The sequence below is a fragment of the Petromyzon marinus genome (genome assembly GCF_048934315.1).
Source record: "Petromyzon marinus isolate PM22_M1 ecotype Great Lakes invasive population chromosome 76 unlocalized genomic scaffold, UKy_Petmar_22M1.pri1.0 chr76_unloc.2, whole genome shotgun sequence".
Classification (NCBI taxonomy): domain Eukaryota; kingdom Metazoa; phylum Chordata; class Hyperoartia; order Petromyzontiformes; family Petromyzontidae; genus Petromyzon; species Petromyzon marinus.
In genome coordinates, this window is record NW_027422619.1 from 345,468 (window position 1) to 372,320 (window position 26,853).

Below are 26,853 nucleotides of genomic sequence, written 5' to 3' on the forward strand. Positions count from 1 at the left end.
AGAGAAACAAAGAGAGACACAGAGACACAGAGAGAGAGACACACAGAAACACACACAGAGAGACACAGGGACACACAGAGACACACACAGAGACACAGATACACACAGAGACACAGAGAGAGACACACAGAAACACAGAGACACACAGAGAGACAGAGAGACACACAGAGACACAGAGAGACACAGAGACACAGAGAGACACAGAGACACAGAGAGACACAGAGACACACAGAGGGAGACAGTGTCGCCTGTCTCTCCAGCACTGCTGGAAGTACATGGTGAGGGTGAGTGAGTGGGTGAGTGAGTGAGTGGGTGAGTGAGTGAGTGGGTGAGTGAGTGAGTGGGTGAGTGAGTGAGTGGGTGAGTGAGTGAGTGGGTGTGTGGGTGAGTGAGTGAGTGGGTGAGTGAGTGGGTGTGTGGGTGGGTGAGTGATAGAGTGGGTGAGTGAGTGGGTGAGTGAGTGGGTGAGTGGTTGAGTGAGTGAGTGAGTGGATGAGTGAGTGAGTGAGTGGGTGAGTGGGTGAGTGAGTGGGTGAGTGGGTGAGTGAGTGGGTGAGTGAGTGAGTGGGTGGGTGGGTGAGTGAGTGAGTGGCTGTGTGAGTGGGTGAGTGAGTGAGTGGGTTAGTGAGTGGGTGAGTGAGTGAATGAGTGAGTGGGTGTGTGGTTGAGTGAGTGGGTGAGTGAGTGGGTGAGTGAGTGAGTGAGTGGGTGAGTGAGTGGGTGAGTGGGTGAGTGAGTGAGTGGGTGAGTGAGTGAGTGGATGAGTGAGTGGGTGAGTGGTTGAGTGAGTGGGTGAGTGAGTGGGTGAGTGAGTGAGTGGGTGAGTGAGTGGGTGAGTGGGTGAGTGAGTGAGTGGGTGAGTGAGTGAGTGGATGAGTGAGTGGGTGAGTGAGTGGGTGAGTGAGTGGTTGAGTGAGTGGGTGAGTGGGTGAGTGACTGAGTAATTGGCTGAGTGATTTCTGTCTGAGTGGACCCAGGGGAGGTCCAAACTCTCACCATGTTGACCTCTGAGACGGTGTCGATGTTGGCGATGTCGATGCTCATACCAACCAGCACGGGAGGACCTGCACACTCACACACAGTGATTCATTCCCTCACTCATTCACTCACTCCTTCACTCATTCGTTAACTCATTCACACACTCACACACAGTGATTCATTCCCTCATTCACTCACTCGTTCACTCACTCTTTCACTCATTCACACACTCACACACTCACACACAGTGATTCATTCCCTCACTCATTCACTCAATCTTTCACTCATTCACACACTCACAAACTCACTCACGCACACAAACACTCACACACAGTGATTCATTCACTCACTCATTCACTCATTCACTCATTCACAAACTCACAGAGCGATTGATTCCCTCACTCATTCACTCATTCGTTCAAGCATTCACACACTCACACACTCACACAGTGATTCATTCACTCACTCATTCACTCACTCGTTCACTCGTTCACACACTCACACACTCACACACAGTGATTCATTCACTCACTCATTCACTAACTCGTTCACTCATTCACACACTTACACACTCAGACACTCACTCACACACGGTGATTCATTCACTCACCCATTCACTCATTCACACACGCACACACTCACGCACACACAGTGATTCATTCCCTCACTCATTCACTCACTCGTTCACTCATTCGTTCACTCATTCACACACTCACACACAGTGATTCACTCACTCATTCGATCACTCATTTACACACTCACACACAGTGATTCATTCCCTCACTCATTCACTTATTCTTTCACTCATTCACACACTCATACACAGTGATTCACTCACTCATTCACTCACTCGATCAATCATTCACACACTCACACACAGTGATTCATTCCTTCACTCATTCACTCATTCGTTCACTTATTCACACACCCACACACTCACATACAGTGATTCATTCACTCATTCGCTTATTCGTTCACTCATTCACACACTCACACACTCACACATAGTGATTCATTCACTCATTCGTTCATTCATTCTCACACACAGTGATTAATTCACTCACTCATTCACTCGTTCACTCATTCACACACTCCCACGCAGTGATTCATTCCCTCACTCATTCACTCGTTCACTCATTCACACACTCACACACTCACACACAATGATTCATTCACTCATTAACTCATTCGTTCACTCATTCACACACTCACACACACTGATTCATTCACGCATTCGTTCACTCATTGACACACTCACACAGTGTTTCATTCACTCACTCATTCACTCGTTCACTCATTCACACACTCACACAGTGATTCATTCACTCATTCGTTCACTCATTCACACACACTCACACACAGTGATTCATTCACACACTCATTCACTCACTCGTTCAATCATTCGCACACTCACACACACAGTGATTCATTCACTCACTCATTCACTCACTCGTTCACTCATTCACACACTCACACACAGTGATTCATTCACTCACTCATTCACTCATTCGTTCACTCATTCACACAATCACACGCACAGTGATTCATTCCCTCACTCATTCACTCATTCGTTCACTCATTCACATACTCGCACAGTGATTCATTCACAAACTCATTCGCTCACTCGTTCACTCATTCACACACTCTCAGACAGTGAATCATTCATTCACTCACTCGATCACTCGTTCACACACAGTGATTCATTCACTCACTCATTCACTCATTCATTCACTCATTCACACACACGGTGATTAATTCCCTCACTCATTCACTCACTCGTTCACACATTCACACACTCACACAGTGATTCATTCCCTCACTCATTCACGCATTCGTTCACTCATTCACACACTCACACACAGTTATTCATTCGTTCACTCAATTCACACACACTCACACAGTGATTCATTCGCTCACTTATTCACTTGTTCTCTCATTCACACACTCACACAGTGATTCATTCACTCACTCATTCACTCGTTCATTCACCCATTCAATCACACACAGTGATTTATTCACCCACTCACTCGTTCACTCATTCACCCACTCACACACTCACACACAGTGATTCATTCACTCACTCATTCACTCCCTAATTCACTCAGTCACACACACTCAGTCACACTGATTCATTCACGACCTCATTCGCTCACTCATTCACTCACTCATTCACTCACTCAGTCACACTCACACACTGATTCATTCACTACCTCATTCACTCACTCGTTCAATCACTCACACAGTGATTCACTCACTCACTCGTTCACTCACTCACACAGTGATTCATTCACTCATTCAATCACACAGTGATTCATTCACTCACCCATTCATGCATTCATTCACACACAGTGATTCACACACTCACACGTTCACTCACTCACTCACACAGTGATTCAATCACTCACTCGTTCACTCCCTCATTCACTCAGTCACACACACAGTCACACTGATTCATTCACGAGCTAATTCGCTCACTCATTCACTCACTCAGTCACTCACTCAGTCACACTCACACACTGATTCATTCACTACCTCATTCACTCACTCGTTCAATCACTCACACATTCATTCACTCACTCGTTCACTCACTCACACAGTGATTCATTCACTCACTCATTCACACACAGTGATTCATTCACTAACCCATTCACTCATTCATTCACACACAGTGATTCACTCACTCATTCGTTCACTCACTCACACAGTGATTCATTCACTCACTCATTCATTCACACACAGTGATTCATTCACTTACCCATTCACTCATTCATTCACACCGTGATTCATTCACTCACCCATTCACTCATTTACACACGCACACACTCACACACTCACTCACACACGGTGATTCATTCACTCACTCATTCACTCATTGACACACACTCACACACTCACGCACACACAGTGATTCATTCCCTCACTCATTCACTCACTCGTTCACTCATTCGTTCACTCATTCACACACTCACACACAGTGATTCACTCACTCATTCGTTCACTCATTTACACACTCACACACAGTGATTCATTCCCTCACTCATTCACTCATTCTTTCACTCATTCACACACCCACACGCAGTGATTCACTCACTCATTCACTCACTCGATCAATCATTCACACACTCACACACTCACACACAGTGATTCATTCCTTCACTCATTCACTCATTCGTTCACTTATTCACACACTCACACACAGTGATTCACTCACTCACTTGTTCACTCACTCACACAGTGATTCATTCACTCACCCATTCAATCATTCATTCACACAGTGATTCATTCACTCAACCATTCACTCATTCATTCACACACAGTGATTAACTCACTCGTTCACTCACTCACACAGTGATTCACTTACTCACTCGTTCACTCACTCACACAGTGATTCATTCAATCACTCATTCATTCACACACAGTGATTCATTCACTCCCCCATTCACGCATTCATTCACACACAGTGATTCACTCACTCACTCGTTCACTCACTCACACAGTGATTCACTCACTCACTCACACAGTGATTCACTCACTCGTTCACTCACTAACTCACAGTGATTCATTCACTCACCCATTCACTCATTCATTCACACAGTGATTCACTCACTCATTCATTCACACACAGTGATTCACTCACTCGTTCACTCACTTACACAGTGATTCATTCACTCACCCATTCACTCATTCATTCACACACAGTGATTCACTCACTTGTTCACTCACTCACACAGTGATTCATTCACTCACCCATTCACTCATTCATTCACACACAGTGATTCACTCTCTCGTTCACTCACTCACACAGTGATTCATTCACTGACTCGTTCACTCACTCACACAGTGATTCATTCACTCACTCATTCATTCACACACAGTGATTCACTCACTCGTTCACTCACTCACACAGTGATTCATTCACTCACCCATTCACTCATTCATTCACACACAGTGATTCACTCACTCACACAGTGATTCATTCACTCACCCATTCACTCATTTATTCACACACGGTGATTCACTCACTCGTTCACTCACTCACACAGTGATTCATTCACTGACTCGTTCACTCACTCACACAGTGATTCATTCACTCACCCATTCACTCATTCATTCACACACGGTGATTCACTCACTCGTTCACTCACTCACACAGTGATTCATTCACTGACTCGTTCACTCACTCACACAGTGATTCATTCACTCACCCATTCACTCATTCATTCACACACAGTGATTCACTCACTCGTTCACTCACTCACACAGTGATTCATTCACTGACTCGTTCACTCACTCACACGGTGATTCATTCACTCACTCATTCATTCACACACAGTGATTCACTCACTCGTTCACTCACTCACACAGTGATTCATTCACTCACCCATTCACTCATTCATTCACACACAGTGATTCACTCACTCACACAGTGATTCATTCACTCACCCATTCACTCATTCATTCACACACGGTGATTCACTCACTCGTTCACTCACTCACACAGTGATTCATTCACTGACTCGTTCACTCACTCACACAGTGATTCATTCACTCACCCGTTCACTCATTCATTCACACACGGTGATTCACTCACTCGTTCACTCACTCACACAGTGATTCACTCACTCACTCGTTCACTCACTCACTCACACAGTGATTCATTCACTCACTCGTTCACTCACTCACACAGTGATTCATTCACTCGTTCACTCACTCACTCACACAGTGGTTCACTCACTCGTTCACTCACTCACACAGTGATTCATTCACTCCTTCACTCACTCACTCAATCACACAGTGATTCACTCACTCGTTCACTCACTCACACAGTGATTCATTCACTCACTCATTCGTTTAGTAACTCCCGGGGGGTGGGGCGAACCTCAACCCACTGCAGCTTCATTCATGAATTCACTCATTCATGTCGTCATCTATTAATTCGTTTGGCTCATTCACTTAGTCCTTCATGCGGAGGGGGCTAAAGCCCCCCACACACAGAATCGTGATTCCTTCCCCTCCTCCATTCGTTCCCTTAATCACGAAAGATGCCACTGATGATGGTGGTGGTGGTGGTGATGGTGGTGGTGATGGTGGTGGTGGTGATGGTGGTGGTGATGGTGATGGTGGTGATGGTGATGATGGTGATGGTGATGATGGTGGTGGTGATGGTGGTGGTGGTGATGGTGGTGATGGTGGTGGTGATGGTGGTGGTGGTGATGGTGGTGGTGATGGTGGTGGTGGTTGTGGTGGTGGTGGTGATTATGGTGGTGGTGGTGGTGGTGATGATGGTGGTGATGGTGGTGATCGTGGTGGTGATGGTGGTGATGGTGGTGGTGATGGTGGTGGTGATGGTGGTGATGGTGGTGGTGATGGTGATGGTGGTGATGGTGGTGGTGATGGTGGTGGTGATGGTGGTGATGGTGGTGGTGGTGATGGTGGTGGTGATGGTGATGGTGGTGGTGATGGTGGTGGTGATGGTGATGGTGGTGGTGATGGTGATGTTGGTGGTGATGGTGATGGTGGTGGTGGTGGTGATGGTGGTGGTGATGATGATGGTGGTGGTGATGGTGGTGGTGATGGTGGTGGTGATGGTGATGGTGATGATGGTGGTGGTGATGGTGGTGGTGGTTGTGGTGGTGGTGGTGATGATGGTGGTGGTGGTGGTGGTGATGATGGTGGTGATGGTGGTGATCGTGGTGGTGATGGTGGTGATGGTGGTGGTGATGGTGGTGGTGATGGTGGTGATGGTGGTGGTGATGGTGATGGTGGTGATGGTGGTGGTGATGGTGGTGGTGATGGTGGTGATGGTGGTGGTGGTGATGGTGGTGGTGATGGTGATGGTGGTGGAGATGGTGGTGGTGATGGTGGTGGTGGTGATTGTGATGTTGGTGGTGATGGTGGTGGTGGTGATGGTGGTGGTGGTGGTGGTGGTGATGATGATGGTGGTGGTGATGGTGGTGGTGATGGTGGTGGTGATGGTGATGGTGATGATGGTGATGGTGATGATGGTGGTGGTGATGGTGGTGGTGGTGATGGTGGTGATGGTGGTGATGGTGATGGTGGTGATCGTGGTGGTGATGGTGGTGATGGTGGTGGTGATGGTGGTGGTGATGGCGGTGATGGTGGTGATGGTGGTGGTGGTGATGATGGTGGTGGTGGTGGTGGTGATGGTGGTGATGGTGGTGATGGTGGTGGTGGTGATGGTGGTGGTGATGGTAGTGGTGGTGATGGTGGTGGTGGTGATGGTGGTGATGGTGGTGATGGTGATGGTGGTGATCGTGGTGGTGATGGTGGTGATGGTGGTGGTGATGGTGGTGGTGATGGCGGTGATGGTGGTGATGGTGGTGATGGTGGTGGTGATGGTGATGGTGGTGATGGTGGTGGTGATGGTGGTGGTGATGGTGGTGATGGTGGTGGTGGTGGTGATGGTGGTGGTGGTGGTGATGGTGGTGGTGGTGGTGGTGGTGATGGTGGTGGTGATGGTGATGGTGGTGGTGGTGGTGATGGTGATGTTGGTGGTGATGGTGATGGTGGTGGTGGTGGTGATGGTGGTGGTGATGATGATGGTGGTGGTGATGGTGGTGGTGGTGGTGGTGATGGTGGTGGTGATGGTGATGATGGTGGTGGTGATGGTGGTGGTGGTTGTGGTGGTGGTGGTGATGATGGTGGTGGTGGTGGTGATGATGGTGGTGATGGTGGTGATCGTGGTGGTGATGGTGGTGATGGTGGTGGTGATGGTGGTGGTGATGGTGGTGATGGTGGTGGTGATGGTGATGGTGGTGATGGTGGTGGTGATGGTGGTGGTGATGGTGGTGATGGTGGTGGTGGTGATGGTGGTGGTGATGGTGATGGTGGTGGTGATGGTGGTGGTGATGGTGATGGTGGTGGTGGTGATTGTGATGTTGGTGGTGATGGTGATGGTGGTGGTGGTGATGGTGGTGGTGGTGGTGATGGTGGTGGTGATGGTGGTGGTGGTTGTGGTGGTGGTGGTGGTGATTATGGTGGTGGTGGTGGTGATGATGGTGGTGATGGTGGTGATCGTGGTGGTGATGGTGGTGATGGTGGTGGTGGTGATGGTGGTAGTGATGGTGGTGATGGTGGTGGTGATGGTGATGGTGGTGATGGTGGTGGTGATGGTGGTGGTGATGGTGGTGATGGTGGTGGTGGTAATGGTGGTGGTGATGGTGGTGGTGGTGGTGGTGATGGTGGTGGTAATGGTGATGGTGGTGGTGATGGTGATGTTGGTGGTGATGGTGATGGTGGTGGTGATGGTGGTGGTGATGATGATGGTGGTGGTGATGGTGGTGGTGATGGTGGTGGTGATGGTGATGGTGATGATGGTGGTGGTGATGGTGGTGGTGGTTGTGGTGGTGGTGGTGATGATGGTGCTGGTGGTGATGATGGTGGTGATGGTGGTGATCGTGGTGGTGATGGTGGTGATGGTGGTGGTGATGGTGGTGGTGATGGTGGTGATTGTGGTGGTGATGGTGATGGTGGTGATGGTGGTGGTGATGGTGGTGGTGATGGTGGTGATGGTGGTGGTGGTGATGGTGGTGGTGATGGTGATGGTGGTGGAGATGGTGGTGGTGATGGTGATGGTGGTGGTGGTGATTGTGATGTTGGTGGTGATGGTGGTGGTGGTGATGGTGGTGGTGGTGGTGGTGGTGATGATGATGGTGGTGGTGATGGTGGTGGTGGTGGTGATGGTGGTGGTGATGGTGATGGTGATGATGGTGATGGTGATGATGGTGGTGGTGATGGTGGTGGTGGTGGTGGTGGTGATGGTGGTGATGGTGGTGATGGTGATGGTGGTGATCGTGGTGGTGATGGTGGTGATGGTGGTGGTGATGGTGGTGGTGATGGCGGTGATGGTGGTGATGGTGGTGGTGGTGGTGGTGATGATGGTGGTGGTGGTGGTGATGGTGGTGATGGTGGTGATGGTGGTGGTGGTGATGGTGGTGGTGATGGTGGTGGTGGTGATGGTGGTGGTGGTGATGGTGGTGATGGTGGTGATGGTGATGGTGGTGATCGTGGTGGTGATGGTGGTGATGGTGGTGGTGATGGTGGTGGTGATGGCGGTGATGGTGGTGATGGTGGTGATGGTGGTGGTGATGGTGATGGTGGTGATGGTGGTGGTGATGGTGGTGGTGATGGTGGTGATGGTGGTGGTGGTGATGGTGGTGGTGGTGGTGGTGGTGATGGTGGTGGTGGTGGTGGTGATGGTGGTGGTGATGGTGATGGTGGTGGTGGTGGTGATGGTGATGTTGGTGGTGATGGTGATGGTGGTGGTGATGGTGGTGGTGATGATGATGGTGGTGGTGATGGTGGTGGTGGTGGTGGTGATGGTGGTGGTGATGGTGATGGTGATGATGGTGGTGGTGATGGTGGTGGTGGTTGTGGTGGTGGTGGTGGTGATGATGGTGGTGGTGGTGGTGGTGATGATGGTGGTGATGGTGGTGATCGTGGTGGTGATGGTGGTGATGGTGGTGGTGATGGTGGTGGTGATGGTGGTGATGGTGGTGGTGATGGTGATGGTGGTGATGGTGGTGGTGATGGTGGTGGTGATGGTGGTGATGGTGGTGGTGGTGATGGTGGTGGTGATGGTGATGGTGGTGGTGATGGTGGTGGTGATGGTGATGGTGGTGGTGTGATTGTGATGTTGGTGGTGATGGTGATGGTGGTGGTGGTGATGGTGGTGGTGGTGGTGGTGATGGTGGTGGTGGTGATGGTGGTGATGGTGGTGATGGTGATGGTGGTGATCGTGGTGGTGATGGTGGTGATGGTGGTGGTGATGGTGGTGGTGATGGCGGTGATGGTGGTGATGGTGGTGGTCGTGGTGGTGATGATGGTGGTGGTGATGATGGTGGTGATGGTGATGGTGGTGATTGTGGTGGTGATGGTGGTGATGGTGGTGGTGATGGTGGTGGTGATGGTGGTGATGGTGGTGGTGATGGTTGTGATGGTGGTGGTGATGGTGGTGGTGATGGTGGTGATGGTGGTGGTGATGGTGGTGGTGATGGTGGTGATGGTGGTGGTGATGGTGGTGATGGTGGTGGTGGTGATGGTGGTGATGGTGATGGTGGTGATCGTGGTGGTGATGGTGGTGATGGTGGTGGTGATGGTGGTGGTGATGGTGGTGATGGTGGTGGTGATGGTGGTGGTGGTGATGGTGATGGTGGTGATGGTGGTGGTGGTGATGGTGGTGATGGTGGTGATCGTGGTGGTGATGGTGGTGATGGTGGTGGTGATGGTGGTGGTGATGGTGGTGATGGTGGTGGTGATAGTGGTGGTGGTGGTGGTGATGATGGTGGTGGTGGTAGTGATGATGATGGTGGTGATGGTGGTGGTGGTGATGGTGGTGGTGATGGTGACGGTGGTGGTGATGGTGGTGGTGATGGTGGTGATGGTGGTGGTGATGGTGGTGGTGATGGTGGTGATGGTGGTGGTGGTGATGGTGGTGGTGATGGTGGTGGTGGTGGTGGTGATGGTGGTGGTGGTGATGATGGTGGTGGTGGTGGTGATGGTGACGGTGGTGGTGATGGTGGTGGTGATGGTGGTGATGGTGGTGGTGATGGTGGTGGTGATGGTGGTGATGGTGGTGGTGATGGTGGTGGTGATGGTGATGGTGGTGGTGATGGTGGTGGTGGTGGTGGTGGTAATGATGGTGGTGGTGGTGGTGATGGTGCTGATGTTGATGGTGGTGGTGGTGGTGATGGTGGTGGTGGTGGTGCTGGTGATGTTGGTGATCGTGGTGGTGATGGTGGTGATGGTGGTGGTGATGGTGGTGGTGGTGGTGGTGATGATGGTGGTGATGGTGATGGTGGTGATCGTGGTGGTGATGGTGGTGATGGTGGTGGTGATGGTGGTGGTGATGGTGGTGATGGTGATGGTGGTGATGGTGGTGGTGATGGTGGTGGTGATGGTGGTGATGGTGGTGGTGATGGTGGTGGTGATGGTGGTGATGGTGGTGGTGGTGGTGGTGGTGATGGTGGTGATGGTGGTGGTGGTGATGGTGGTGATGGTGATGGTGGTGATCGTGGTGGTGATGGTGGTGATGGTGGTTGTGATGGTGGTGGTGATGGTGGTGATGGTGGTGGTGATGGTGGTGGTGATGGTGGTGATGGTGGTGATGGTGGTGGTGGTGATGGTGGTGATGGTGATGGTGGTGATCGTGGTGGTGATGGTGGTGATGGTGGTGGTGATGGTGGTGCTGATGGTGGTGATGGTGGTGGTGATGGTGGTGGTGGTGGTGGTGGTGATGATGGTGGTGGTGGTGGTCGTGATGATGATGGTGGTGGTGATGGTGATGGTGGTGGTGATGGTGGTGGTGATGGTGGTGGTGATGGTGGTGGTGGTGATGGTGGTGGTGATGGTGATGGTGGTGGTGATGGTGATGGTGGGGTTGATGGTGGTGATGGTGGTGATGGTGATGATGGTGATGTGGTGATGGTGATGGTGGTGATGGTGATGGTGGTGATCGTGATGGTGGTGATGGTGGTGGTGGTGATGGTGGTGGTGGTGGTGATGGTGATGGTGGAGATGGTGGTGGTGGTGGAGGTGGTGATGGTGGTGGTGGTGATGGTGATGGTGGTGGTGATGGTGGTGGTGATGGTGGTGATGGTGGTGGTGATGGTGGTGGTGATGGTGGTGATGTTGGTGATGGTGATGGTGGTGATGGTGATGGTGGTGATCGTGATGGTGGTGATGGTGGTGGTGGTGATGGTGGTGGTGGTGGTGATGGTGATGGTGGAGATGGTGGTGGTGGTGGAGGTGGTGATGGTGGTGGTGGTGATGGTGGTGGTGATGGTGGTGGTGGTGGTGGTGATGATGGTGGTGGTGGTGGTGATGGTGCTGATGGTGATGGTGGTGGTGATGGTGGTGGTGGTGGTGCTGGTGATGTTGGTGATCGTGGTGGTGATGGTGGTGATGGTGGTGGTGATGGTGGTGGTGGTGGTTGTGGTGATGATGGTGGTGATGGTGATGGTGGTGATCGTGGTGGTGATGGTGGTGATGGTGGTGGTGATGGTGGTGGTGATGGTGGTGATGGTGATGGTGGTGATGGTGGTGGTGATGGTGGTGGTGATGGTGGTGATGGTGGTGGTGATGGTGGTGGTGATGGTGGTGATGGTGGTGGTGGTGGTGATGGTGGTGGTGGTGATGGTGGTGATGGTGATGGTGGTGATCGTGGTGGTGATGGTGGTGATGGTGGTTGTGATGGTGGTGGTGATAGTGGTGATGGTGGTGGTGATGGTGGTGGTGATGGTGGTGATGGTGGTGATGGTGGTGGTGGTGATGGTGGTGATGGTGATGGTGGTGATCGTGGTGGTGATGGTGGTGATGGTGGTGGTGATGGTGGTGCTGATGGTGGTGATGGTGGTGGTGATGGTGGTGGTGGTGATGATGGTGGTGGTGGTGGTCGTGATGATGATGGTGGTGGTGATGGTGATGGTGGTGGTGATGGTGGTGGTGATGGTGGTGGTGATGGTGGTGCTGGTGATGGTGGTGGTGATGGTGATGGTGGTGGTGATGGTGATGGTGGGTTGATGGTGGTGATGGTGGTGATGGTGATGATGGTGATGTTGGTGATGGTGATGGTGGTGATGGTGATGGTGGTGATCGTGATGGTGGTGATGGTGGTGGTGGTGATGGTGGTGGTGGTGGTGATGGTGATGGTGGAGATGGTGGTGGTGGTGGAGGTGGTGATGGTGGTGGTGGTGATGGTGATGGTGGAGATGGTGGTGATGGTGATGGTGGTGGTGATGGTGGTGGTGGTGATGATGGTGGTGATAGTGATGGTGGTGATAGTGATGGTGGTGATGATGGTGTTGGTGGTGGTGATGGTGGTGGTGATGGTGGTGATGGTGGTGATGGTGGTGGTGGTGATGGTGGAGATGGTGGTGGTGGTGGTGATGGTGGTGGTGATGGTGGTGGTGATGGTGGTGGTGGTGGTGGTGGTGATGGTGGTGGTGGTGATGGTGGTGATGGTGATGGTGGTGATCGTGGTGGTGATGGTGGTGATGGTGGTTGTGATGGTGGTGGTGATGGTGGTGATGGTGGTGGTGATGGTGGTGGTGATGGTGGTGATGGTGGTGATGATGGTGGTGGTGATGGTGGTGATGGTGATGGTGGTGATCGTGGTGGTGATGGTGGTGATGGTGGTGGTGATGGTGGTGCTGATGGTGGTGATGGTGGTGGTGATGGTGGTGGTGGTGGTGGTGATGATGGTGGTGGTGGTGGTCGTGATGATGATGGTGGTGGTGATGGTGGTGGTGGTGGTGATGGTGGTGGTGATGGTGGTGGTGATGGTGGTGGTGATGGTGGTGGTGGTGATGGTGGTGGTGATGGTGATGGTGGGGTTGATGGTGGTGATGGTGGTGATGGTGATGATGGTGATGTTGGTGATGGTGATGGTGGTGATGGTGATGGTGGTGATCGTGATGGTGGTGATGGTGGTGGTGGTGATGGTGGTGGTGGTGGTGATGGTGATGGTGGAGATGGTGGTGGTGGTGGAGGTGGTGATGGTGGTGGTGATGGTGATGGTGGAGATGGTGGTGATGGTGATGGTGGTGGTGATGGTGGTGGTGGTGATGATGGTGGTGATAGTGATGGTGGTGATAGTGATGGTGGTGATGATGGTGTTGGTGGTGGTGATGGTGGTGGTGATGGTGGTGATGGTGGTGATGGTGGTGATGGTGGTGATGGTGGAGATGGTGGTGGTGGTGGTGATGGTGGTGGTGATGGTGGTGGTTGTGACGATGGTGGTGATAGTGATGGTCGTGATAGTGATGGTGGTGATGATGCTGATGATGATGCTGATGGTGATGATGATGATGCTGATGATGACGATGCTGATGATGATGCTGATGATGATGGTGATGCTTCACCTCCAAAGTCGGGTCTCAGGCGAATGTCGTAACCTCTGAGCAGCTGATCCACGGTGAGCTTCACCAGGGACGAGTTACGGGGCTTGCTGATGACACTGCCCAGACATCAACAACATCATCATCATCATCAGCAGCAGCATGATCATCATTATCAACAACATCATCAGACATCAACAACATCATCAGCAGCATCATCAGCAGCATCATCATCATCAGCAGCAGCATCATTATCAGCATCATCAGCAGCAGCAGCATCATCATCAGCAGCAGCAGCATCATCATCAGCAGCAGTATGGAGGTCTCACTGGCACACAGAGACAAAGGTCCCCCAGGTGGCCTCTAACAGGGCTGTAGGGGCAAGTGCTGTCAGTAGCAGCAATCTGACACACATACAGTGACACTCTCTGTGACACACACACACAGTGACACACTCAGTAACACACACACAGTGACACACACACACAGTGACACTCATACAATGACAGACTCAGTAACACACTCAGTGACACACACAGTGACACACTCAGTGACACACAAAGTGACACACAGTGACACACACAGTGACACACACTCAGTGACACACACAATCACACACACACACAGTGACACACTCAGTGACACACACACACAGTGACACACACAGTGACACACACTCAGTGACACACACAATCTCACACACACACACAGTGACACACTCAGTGACACACACACAGTGACACACACACAGTGACACACACAGTGACACACAGTGACACACACACACAGTGACACACTCACACAGTGACACACACAGTGACACAAACAGCGACACACACACAGTGACACACACAGACACCCTCAGTGACACACACAGTGACACACACACAGTGACACACACAGTGACACACACAGTGACCCACACACAGTGACACACTTAGTGACACACAAACGGTGACACACAGTGACACACACACGGTGACACACACAGTGACACAGACACAGTGACACACACAGTGACACACACACACAGTGACACAGACACAGTGACACACACACAGTGACACACACACAGTGACACACAGAGTGACACACAGTGACATGCACACACACAGTGACACACACAGTGACACACACACACAGAGACACAGACACACACAGTGACACACACACATAGTGACACACACACAGTGACACACACAGTGACACACACAGTGACACACACACACAGACACAATGACACACACACACAGTGACTCACTCAGTGACACACAAAGTGACACACACAGTGACACACACAGTGACACACAGTGACACACACAGTGACACACACACAGTGACACACTCAGTGACACATACAGTGACACACACAAAGTGACACACACAGTGACACACACACAGTGCAACACACAGCAACACACACACGGAGACACAGTGACACACACACAATGGCAACACACACAGTGACACACAGTGACACGCACAGTGACACACACACAGTGACACACTCAGTGAAACACTCACACAGTGATACACACACACAGAGACACACTCACACAGTAACACACACACAGTGACACACACAGTGACACACACTCAGTGGCACACACAATGACACACACACAGTGACACACTCAGTGACACACACACAGTGACACACACAGTGACACACTCAGTGACACACGCACACAATGACACACACACATTGACACACACAGTGACACACTCAGTGACACACACACACATTGACACACTCACACAGTGACACTCACACACAGTTACACACAGTGACACACACAGTGACACACACAGTGACACACACACAGTGACACACAGTGACACACACAGTGACACACTCAGTGACACACTCACACAGTGACACACACAGTGACACACACACACAGTGACACACTCAGTGACACACTCACGCAGTGATACACACACACAGAGACACACTCACACAGTGACACACACACAGTGACACACACAGTGACACACACTCAGTGACACACACAATGACACACACACAGTGACACACTCAGTGACACACACACAGAGACACAGTGACACACACACAGTTACACACAGTGACACACACAGTGACACACACAGTGACACACACACAGTGACACACAGTGACACACACAGTGACACACTCAGTGACACACTCACACAGTGACACACACAGTGACACACACATACAGTGACACACTCAGTGACAAACTCACACAGTTATACACACACACACAGAGACACACTCACACAGTGACACACACACAGTGACACACACAGTGACACACACTCAGTGACACACACAATGACACACACACAGTGACACACACACAGTGACACACACAGTGACACACTCAGTGACACACACACAGTGACACACACAGTGACACACTCAGTGACACACACACAGAGACACAGTGACACACACTCAGTGACACACTCAGTGACACACTCAGTGACACATACACACAGTGACACACACAGTGACACACACAGTGACACACACACAGTGACACACACAGTGACACACTCAGTGACACACACACAGTGACACACACACAGTGACACACACACAGTGACACACACACACAGAGAGACACAGACACACAGTGACACACACAGTGATACACACAGTGACACACACACAGTGACACACACAGTGACACACACACAGTGACACACACAGTGACACACTCAGTGACACACACATTGACACACTCACACAGTGACACTCACACACAGTTACACACAGTGACACACAAAGTGACACACACAGTGACACACACACAGTGACACACAGTGACACACTCACACAGTGACACACGCGCAGTGACACACTCACACACAGTGACACACTCAGTGACACACTCACAATGACACACACACAGTGACACACTTAGTGACACACAAACAGTGACACACACAGTGACACACACACAGTGACACACACACAGTGACACACACACACAGAGAGACACAGACACACAGTGACACACACAGTGATACACACAGTGACACACACACAGTGACACACACACAGTGACACACCCAGTGACACACACACAGTGACACACACAGTGACACACACTGACACACACAGTGACACACACAGTGACACACAGTGACACACACAGTGATACACACAGTGACACACACACACAGTGACACACACACAGTGACACACACTGACACACACAGTGACACACACACACAGACACAGTGACACACACACAGTGACACACTCCGTGACACATACAGTGACACACACAAAGTGACACACACAGTGACACACAGTGACACACACAGTGACACACACACACAGTGACACACTCAGTGACACACTCACACAGTAACACACACAGAGACACACTCACACAGTGACACACACAGTGACGCACACAGTGACACACACACAGTGACACACTCACACAGTGACACACACACAGTGACACACACAGACACACTCAGTGACACACACAGACACACTCAGTGACACACACAGACACACTCAGTGACACACACACACAGTGACACACACACAGTAACACACACACACAGTGACACACACAGTGACACACACACAGTGACACACACAGTGACACACACAGTGACACACATACACAGTGACACACACACACAGAGAGACACACAGTGACGCACACACAGTGACACACACAGTGACACACACACAGTGACACACACAGTAACACACACACACAGTGACACACACAGATACACAGTGACACACACAGTGACACACTCAGTGACACATACAGTGACACACACAAAGTGACACACACAGTGACACACAGTGACACACACAGTGACACACACACAGTGACACACACACAGTGACACACAGACAGTGACACACAGTGACACACAGACAGTGACACACAGTGACACACACAGTGACACACACACAGTGACACACATGCACAGTGAAACACACACAGTGACACGCACAGTGACACACACACACACAGTGACACACACAGCGACACACACACAGTGACACACACAGTGACACACACACAGAGACACAGTGACACACACAGTGACACACAGTGACAACAACAACAACCGCCATTCACCACTAAGTGGCGGTGACGTCACCACGACGCTTGTGCCAGGCTATGGGCACCCTGAGGCCACGTGAAGTGTCGAACGCCCGCGGGCAGGAGGTCACGGGGCAGACCCAGGTGCCACAGGTCGACTGACTGAAATGACTGGCTGATGCACCACCTGTGCCCCCTACTGTGCCAACCTGCTGTGCTTTAGCCACCCGGCGCTCCGCTCGTTGTTGTGAGCGTCGCTCCTCCGCCCTCCGTTGTTGTTGGAGGGCGACTGCCTCCAACTGCCCAGTAGCGTCCTTCACGAGCCTCCTCCACAGAGGTCGATCTTGACGCCGCTGGTACCAGTCATCGGCAAGTCCACTCAGCTCCACGTCCTCCTGTACCACAACACTCCATCTCTTCTCTAGCCCGTGCCGCGCCCGTTTAGCCCCCTCGAATCGGCCGAACAAAAGCTGTTTCGGCATGCGGGCTACATGATCCAGCCAACGCAGCCTTGCCTGCTGGAGGAGCTCACCGATGGGACCTTGCCCTGATCTTTCACACAATCCAGCCTGGTTAAACCCAGGATGGATCGTAGGCAGGCCAGCCTAAATGTTTCCAACCGGCGAAGATGTTCCATTAGGGGGGTCCACGTTTCGCAAGCGTAGAGAAGGGAGGGAATGACCGTGGCGGAGAAGACCTGAAGCTTAGTGCGGAGCGACAGACCAGGTAGCTTCCACAAAGCATTACGCAACCGATGAAAAGATATTGCCGCTCGACTGATTCGGAGTGAGACCTCTGCTGTTAAACTTGAGCCAGTAATAAGCACACTGCCCAGGTATGGGAAACTCTTCACTCTCTCCACAACTGCCCCATCACCGATTGGGAGTTGTGGGGGTGGCGTGTCCGATGATACAAAATACCCAGGCAGGTGCTTAGTTTTGGTGGGGCTGATGGTAAGGCCCCATCTCTTAGTGGCACGCTCCAGTCTCAGCAGCAGCGTCTCCAACTCCTCCTCTGAATGAGCAGCTATTACCAAATCATCAGCATACATAACGTGGTTGAGCAATAGGGAGCCATCCCTTGACCGCACCCGGGCATCGATCAGCCTCCCATTATATCTGTACCAAATGGAGATTCCCCCGGTACAGCTATTGAAGGCTTCACGAACTACGTGGTCAAAATAGATGTTAAATAATGTGGGAGCCAGAGGACATCCCCGTCGCACCCCAAGGTGTACAGGGAATGGCTCTGACTCCCGGCCACGTAGTTTTACCCGGGCCCACTCACCATCATGAAGGTCCTTAATGATCGTGAGCAGAGGGTCAGGGACTCCGAAAGCACCAAGAACAACCCAGAGCCCAGGCCTACTGATGGTACCATAGGCCTTGACCAGGTCAATAAAGCAGAGATGTAGGTCTTGTTGGAATTCCCTACACCTCTGCTGTAGCAGACAGACAGAAAATATGGCATCTGTGCAGGACCGCCCGTTCTTGAAACTGCATTTGGGGCTCCGCAAACCTCTCCTCAGCGTGCCTGGCAAGGCGATGTTGAATAATCCTTGCCAGGACCTTTCCCGGCACACTGAGGAGTGACATGCCCCTGTAGTTGTTACAGTCTGTTCGGCCCCCCTTCTTAAAGAGGGGGACCACCAGGGCATCCTTTCAATCCTGCGGAACCCGTCCAGTGGTCCAGATTGTTGTTGTGATGTCATATAGGGCAGTCTGTGCACAAATGCCACCCTCCCTCAGCATTTCGCTTGGGTAATCATCTCTACCCGGTGCCTTTCCTGGTCTCAGACTCCGGATCGCCTTCAGTACTTCCTCAACAGATGGCACCTCAGCCAGCCACTCGCAGGAGGTGACTTCTTCCAATATTTGAGGCACCGCAGCCTCAGCAGGGTCATTCCCACTTTGTGCCACGATATTTTCCTGACTGAGGGATTTTCCCTCCCCCACGACCTCACAGAAATGCTCAGCAAATCTGCAAACCTGTTCCTGGGGGTCTGAGATTGGATCACCGTTTTTTTCCCCCTGATGGTAATAGGTGTGGCGCTGCAGGTTACTTTTTTGATGGAGTTAAATAGAGATTTGTGATCATGGGCCACTGAGGCAGACTCCGTCTCCTCAGCAACCCGCGACCACCACCCATCCTTGCAGCGCCTCACGGCTCTCCGAACCTCCGAGCGAAGGCTGCGGTAAGCCTTCTCATTCTCTGACATAGGATTCTGTAGCCGATGACAGTGGGCCTGTCGCTTTTTCTCAACCATCCTGAACACCTCCTCTGTCAGCCAGGGTCTCTGGGGAGGTCTGGACCGCGTTCCCAAAGCAGCCATTGCAGCTGCATGAGTCACAGTCCTAAACCTCGCCCATTTACCCTCGACATCAGGAGGAGCGGGGGACGATGCCAACCCCAGCCACAAGTGATGATGAAATTCTCGCTTGCAACTTTCATCAGATAACTGAGACCAGGCCACTTTAGGTTGGAATGGGGTCCTGGGTGTACACCCACCACCGGAGTGGAAGAATGGCAGGCGCATCTTACAGATGACAAGTCGATGGTCAGAGGGCAGATCAGCTCCACGGTAGGTCCTTGTGTCAAGGACATGGGCTCGCATCCGCAGGTCCGTCACTATGTAGTCCAGCAGATGTTCTTGCTTGGACCCGGCATGCATCCATGATGTTGTGTGGATGCGCCGATGCCGGAACAGCGTGTTGGTAATTACAAGCCCATGGGCTGCACAAAAGTCCAGCAGCCTCCTACCGTTGTTATTGAGCTGATCTGTCCCATGCCTTCCAATCACTCCAGACCAGGTGCCAGCATCATGACCAACTCGGGCATTGAAGTCACCCAACAAGATGACTCTATTCCGAGGGGCCACTTTAGCCAGCACCTGTGACAGGAGGTCATAGAAGGCGGCTTTGCCTGCATCCCTCCACGGATGTTCATCTTCGGTGGGGGCATAAGTAACCACGACCACCACTCCTCGGCTCCGGTTGATGGGAAGGCGAGCCCAAAGTAGCCTGGGGTTTACAGCTTCCCACACCTCACCGCCACGCTCCCACGCCCCCTTCATTCTTTTGTTCAAAAGAAGAGCCACACCCTGTTGTTTGGCAGTCTGCTGCCCCGAGTTGAGGACTGTCCACCCCTCATGGTGGCAGGAGCCAGAGCCGGTCCACCGGACCTCCTGAATGCCACAGAGATCCAGGCGGTACCGGTCCAGCTCCCGACAGAGAAGTGGCAGCCTCTCCTCTGCAGTGAGCGTTCGAACATTCCACGTGGCCACACGAAGTGGTTTTTCGTTGTTTCTAGAGGAGCCCCGAGGGTAGAAATTCAATCTCCTGGCTCCGCCAATTGGGGTTTGGCCAGGAGACGTCATAGACGCCTGTCCCCCCGGGGCCTCCGGCACAAGCTTATTAGTTACATATTTCAGTTTAACTCGTGGTTTAATGGTAATCAATTGAAGATGGAGGGGTTACCAGCCCCTCGCACCCGTCCAGAGCCCCCGTTTAGCCCCTGTGGTGGACACATATGCCATGACGGGAGGAGCCAATCGAAATTGGATCTCCCCCCACAGCGCTGTCCACGACAGAGTTGCCCGTCCGGCACCACGAGGAGGTAGGGGGTTGTTTTGCCACACACACACACAGTGACACACACACACAGCCTCACATACCCACACACCCACTCACACACACACACACCCACACACTCACACACCCACAAACTCTCACACACACTTGCCCACACACACTCACACACTCACACACCCATACAGCCTCACATACCCACACACCCACTCACTCAGTCACCCACACACCCACACTCACTCACTCACCCACTCACCCACTCACTCACCCACTCACTCACCCACTCTCTCACACCCACACACCCACACACCCACAGACACACACAAAGACAAAGATCCCCCATATAGCCTTAACAGACTGTAGGGGCAAGTGCTGTTAGCGAGCACCTATGAAGGCCGGAACGGTACACGAGGGGGTGGGTGGCCAGCACCACGCCCGACCGCCTTTGTCTCCCTAGGGGCAATGTTTACACACCGCACCAGGTACTCATTTGAGGCTGAGTCGACCTAGGGGAGGCCCGGGACCGGTTCAGATAATCGTCACTGGTGTTGGCCATGAGCGGGAATCGAACCCGGGTCGCCAGGTTCATAGCGCAGCGCGCTAACCGCTACACTATCGCTCCCCACACAGACACACACACCCACTCACACACACACACAGCCACACACACACCCACCCACTCACACCCACACATATCCACACACTCACTCACTCAGTCACCCACACACACACACCCACCCACTCACTCACTCACCCACTCACACCCACACACATCCACACACTCACTCACTCAGTCACCCACACTCACACCCACACACCCACACACCCACACACACACAGACTCACACACCCACACACACACTCACACACCCACCCACACACACTCACCCACACCCCCACTCACTCACCGACACACACTCACACACCCACTCACCCACTCACACACACAGACACACACTCAAACACCCACTCACACCCACACACCCACTCACACACACATACACACCCCCACACATTCACCCACACACACACAGACACACACACGGACACACACAATTACTCACACACAATCACTCACACCCACACTCACCCACTCTCGCACACTCACACACCCACACACCCACACACACACTCACTCACCCACTCACTCACACCCACACACTCACACACCCACTCACCCACTCACCGACTCACTCACACACACAGACACACACTCACACACTCACACACCCATACAGACACACACTCACACACACACAGACTCACACACCCACACACAGACACAGACACACACACTCACTCACACCCATACACTCACACACCCACCCACACAGACACACACACACACACACATCCACTCACACGCTCAGACACTCACACACACAGACTCACACACACACACTCACACACATACTCACACACACACTCACAAACCCACACAGACTCACACACCCACACGCAGACACACACACAGACACACACACTCACGCACACGCATACACCCACACACCCACACACCCACACACACACAGACACACACTCACACACCCACTCACACACACTCACCCACTCACACAGACTCACACACCCACACAGACACACACACACACTCACACCCACACACCCACACAGACTCACACACCCACACAGACACACATCCACTCACACACCCACACACTCACACACACAAACTCACACATACACACACTCACACACCCACACAGACATACACTCACACACCCACACAGACACACACTCACACACCCACACACAGACACAGACACACACACTCACTCACACCCATACACTCACACACTCACACACCCACCCACACAGACACACACACACATCCACTCACACACCCACACACAGACACACACACAGACACACACACTCACTCACACCCACACACCCATACACCCACACACCCACACAGACACACACTCACACACCCACTCACACACTCTCACCCACTCACACAGACTCACACACCCACACACCCACTCACACACTCTCACCCACTCACACAGATTCACACACCCACACAGACACACACACACACTCACACCCACACAGACACACACACAGACACACACACATCCACTCACACTCACACACCCACACACTCACACACCCACACACCTACACAGACACACACACTCACACACATACACACACATCCACTCACACTCACACATCCACACAGACACACACTCACACATCCCCACACACTCACACACACAGACTCACACACACCCACACTCACACACTCACACACACACAGACACACACAGACACACACTCAGACACTCACACCCACACACCCACACAGACTCACACATCCACACAGACACACACTCACACCCACACACAGACACACCCACACACATACACACACCCACACACACCCACACACACAGACTCACACCCACACACACTCACACACCCACACAGACTCACACACCCACACAGACACACACACCCACACTCACGCACACACCCACACAGACATACACTCACACACTCAGACACTCACACAGACTCACACCCACACGCACACAGACACACTCGCACACACCCACACACACTCACACACCCACACAGACATACATTCACACACTCAGACACTCACATACACACACACAGACTCACACCCACACACCCACACATCCACACACACACTCACACACACACACAGACACACACCCACACACACTCACACACCCACACAGACACACTCACACCCACACACACCCACACACACCCACACACACACCCACACACACTCACACACCCACAGACACACACACAGACACACACACAGACACACTCACACCCACACAGACACCCACACACTCACCCCCACACACACAGACACCCACACACACCCACACACACACCCCCACACACACACAGACACCCACACACACACACACAGACTCACACACCCACACACACACAGACACACTCACACCCACACACACACAGACACACTCACACCCACACACACACAGACACACACACACAGACACCCACACACACACACCCACACACACCCAGACACACCCACACACACAGACACACTCACACCCACACACACACAGACACACAGACTCACACCCACACACACCCACACACTCACACCCACACCCACACACACCCAGACACACCCACACACACAGACACACACACACAGACAGACACACACACACACAGACACACCCACACACACACAGACACACCCACACACACACCCCCACACACACACAGACACACACACACAGACACACCTACACACACACACCCCCACACACACACACCCACACACACACTCACACACCCACACACACACAGACACCCACCCACACACACAGACACACACCCACACACACCCACACACACACACAGTGACACACACACACAGACACCCACCCACACACACAGACACACACCCACACACACCCACACCCCCACACACAGACACCCACACACAGACACACAGACACAGACACACACACACAGACACCCACACACACACAAACACCCACACACACACACAGACACACCCACACACACACAGACACACACCCACACACACACACTCACACACACACTCACACCCACAGACACACACCCCCACACACACACAGACACACACAGACACACACACACAGACACACACACAGACACACACACAGACACACACCCACACAGACACACACACAGACACACACAGACACCCACACACACACAGACACACACACAGACACACCCCCACACACACACAGACACACACAGCCTCGTGTGTGATGGAGTTCCAGGTGATACTGAGAGAGCTCAGCAGAGCCGCCTGAGAAATCATTCACGAGGGGGGAGGAGGGGAGAGAGAGTGGGGGAGAGTGGGGGGGGAGAGTGGGGAGAGTGGGGGGGGAGAGTGGGGAGAGAGGGGGAGAGTGGGGGGAGAGAGGGGGAGAGGGGGGAGAGAGGGGAGAGTGGGGGGAGAGTGGGGGGAGAGTGGGTAGATGGGAGAGAGAGAGGGAGAGAGAGAGGGGCAGAGGGAGAGAGTGGGGGGGTAGAGAGAGGGGGGGGAGAGTGGAGGGAGAGTGGGGGGAGAGTGGAGAGAGCGGGGGAGAGTGGGGGGAGAGTGGAGAGAGTGGGGGGAGAGTGGGGAGAGAGAGGGGGAGAGAGAGGGGGAGAGTGGGGGGAGAGTGGGGAGAGAGAGGGGGAGAGAGTGGGGGAGAGAGAGGGGGAGAGAGGGGGAGAGTGGGGGGAGAGTGGGGAGCTGGGAGAGAGAGGGGGAGAGAGAGAGGGGCAGAGGGAGAGAGTGGGGGGGGTAGAGAGAGGGGGGGGAGAGTGGAGGGAGAGGGGGGAGAGGGGGGGGAGAGCGGGGGAGAGTGGGGGAGAGTGGGGAGATGGGAGAGAGTGGGGGGTAGAGAGCGGGGGGGGGAGTGGAGGGAGAGTGGGGGGAGAGGGGGGAGAGAGAGGGGGAGAGTGGGAGGAGAGTGGGGAGCTGGGAGAGAGAGAGAGGGAGAGAGAGAGGGGCAGAGGGAGAGAGTGGGGGGTAGAGAGAGAGGGGGGGGGGTGGAGGGAGAGTGGGGGGAGAGTGGAGGGGTAGAGAGGGGGTAGAGAGTGGGGGGTAGAGAGAGGGGGTAGAGAGTGGGGGGTAGAGAGAGGGGGTGGGAGTAGAGAGCGACGGAGAGAGAGGGGGGGAGGGAGAGGAGGGGGGAGGGAGAGGAGGGGGTGAGCGAGAGAGCGAGAGAGAGCGATGAGGTGAGATCCATGGTAAGTGTGGGAGCCGGCGAGAGAGAGAGAGAGAGATAAGAGAGAGATAAGGGAGAGATAAGAGAGAGAGAGAGACACACAGACAGAGACACACAGAGCAAGACAGAGATTATTTTTTTTTTAAGAAAAAAATCGTGAAATCTTTAATTGAACAGGGAGTGTGGAGTGTGTGTGTGTGTACACGTAAGGCATCGTGAAGATGACGACGACGACGAAATGATGGGCGAAGCGAAGGGCCCGCCAGAGCGATCATCTCCCGGCTGCCTGTGATTTAACAGAACATCAAACGAGGATCACTGGAGATGAGGTTCATGCCAACGTGCTGTGCAGAGCGGCGTCAGCGGTGGCGGTGGTGAGGGAGGGAGGGAAGGAGGGAGATGGCGGGGACGGAGAGAGTCATCCTGCTCGTGAGCTGGTGAGGGATGGGGACACACACAGAGAGAGACACACAGAGAGAGAGAGAGACACAGAGAGAGAGACACACAGAGAGAGAGAGAGACACACACAGAGACACACACACAGAGAGACACACAGAGAGAGAGAGAGAGACACAGAGACACACAGAGAGAGACACACACA

At 52.8% G+C, this 26,853-nt stretch overlaps 2 protein-coding genes across 2 annotated transcripts in view; one reads left to right on the forward strand and one right to left on the reverse strand.

The window, feature by feature from the left end:
* Positions 1-13,965, reverse strand: part of LOC116958332 (gamma-aminobutyric acid receptor subunit beta-3-like) — a 98,149-nt gene extending 84,184 nt beyond the window's left edge. The window contains exons 1-2 of the mRNA XM_076058542.1: positions 13,860-13,965; positions 997-1,064 (exon numbers count right to left, since the gene is read on the reverse strand). Coding sequence (XP_075914657.1) covers positions 997-1,044 — 48 coding nt within the window. The 5' untranslated portion in view covers positions 1,045-1,064; positions 13,860-13,965. The remainder of the gene's footprint in view (positions 1-996; positions 1,065-13,859) is intronic.
* A 12,316-nt stretch (positions 13,966-26,281) lies between these two features.
* LOC116958331 (uncharacterized) overlaps positions 26,282-26,853 on the forward strand; it is a 109,360-nt gene continuing 108,788 nt past the window's right edge. Inside the window, exon 1 of the mRNA XM_076058543.1 lies at positions 26,282-26,689. Within this exon, the coding sequence (XP_075914658.1) occupies positions 26,652-26,689 (38 nt within the window). The 5' untranslated portion in view covers positions 26,282-26,651. The remainder of the gene's footprint in view (positions 26,690-26,853) is intronic.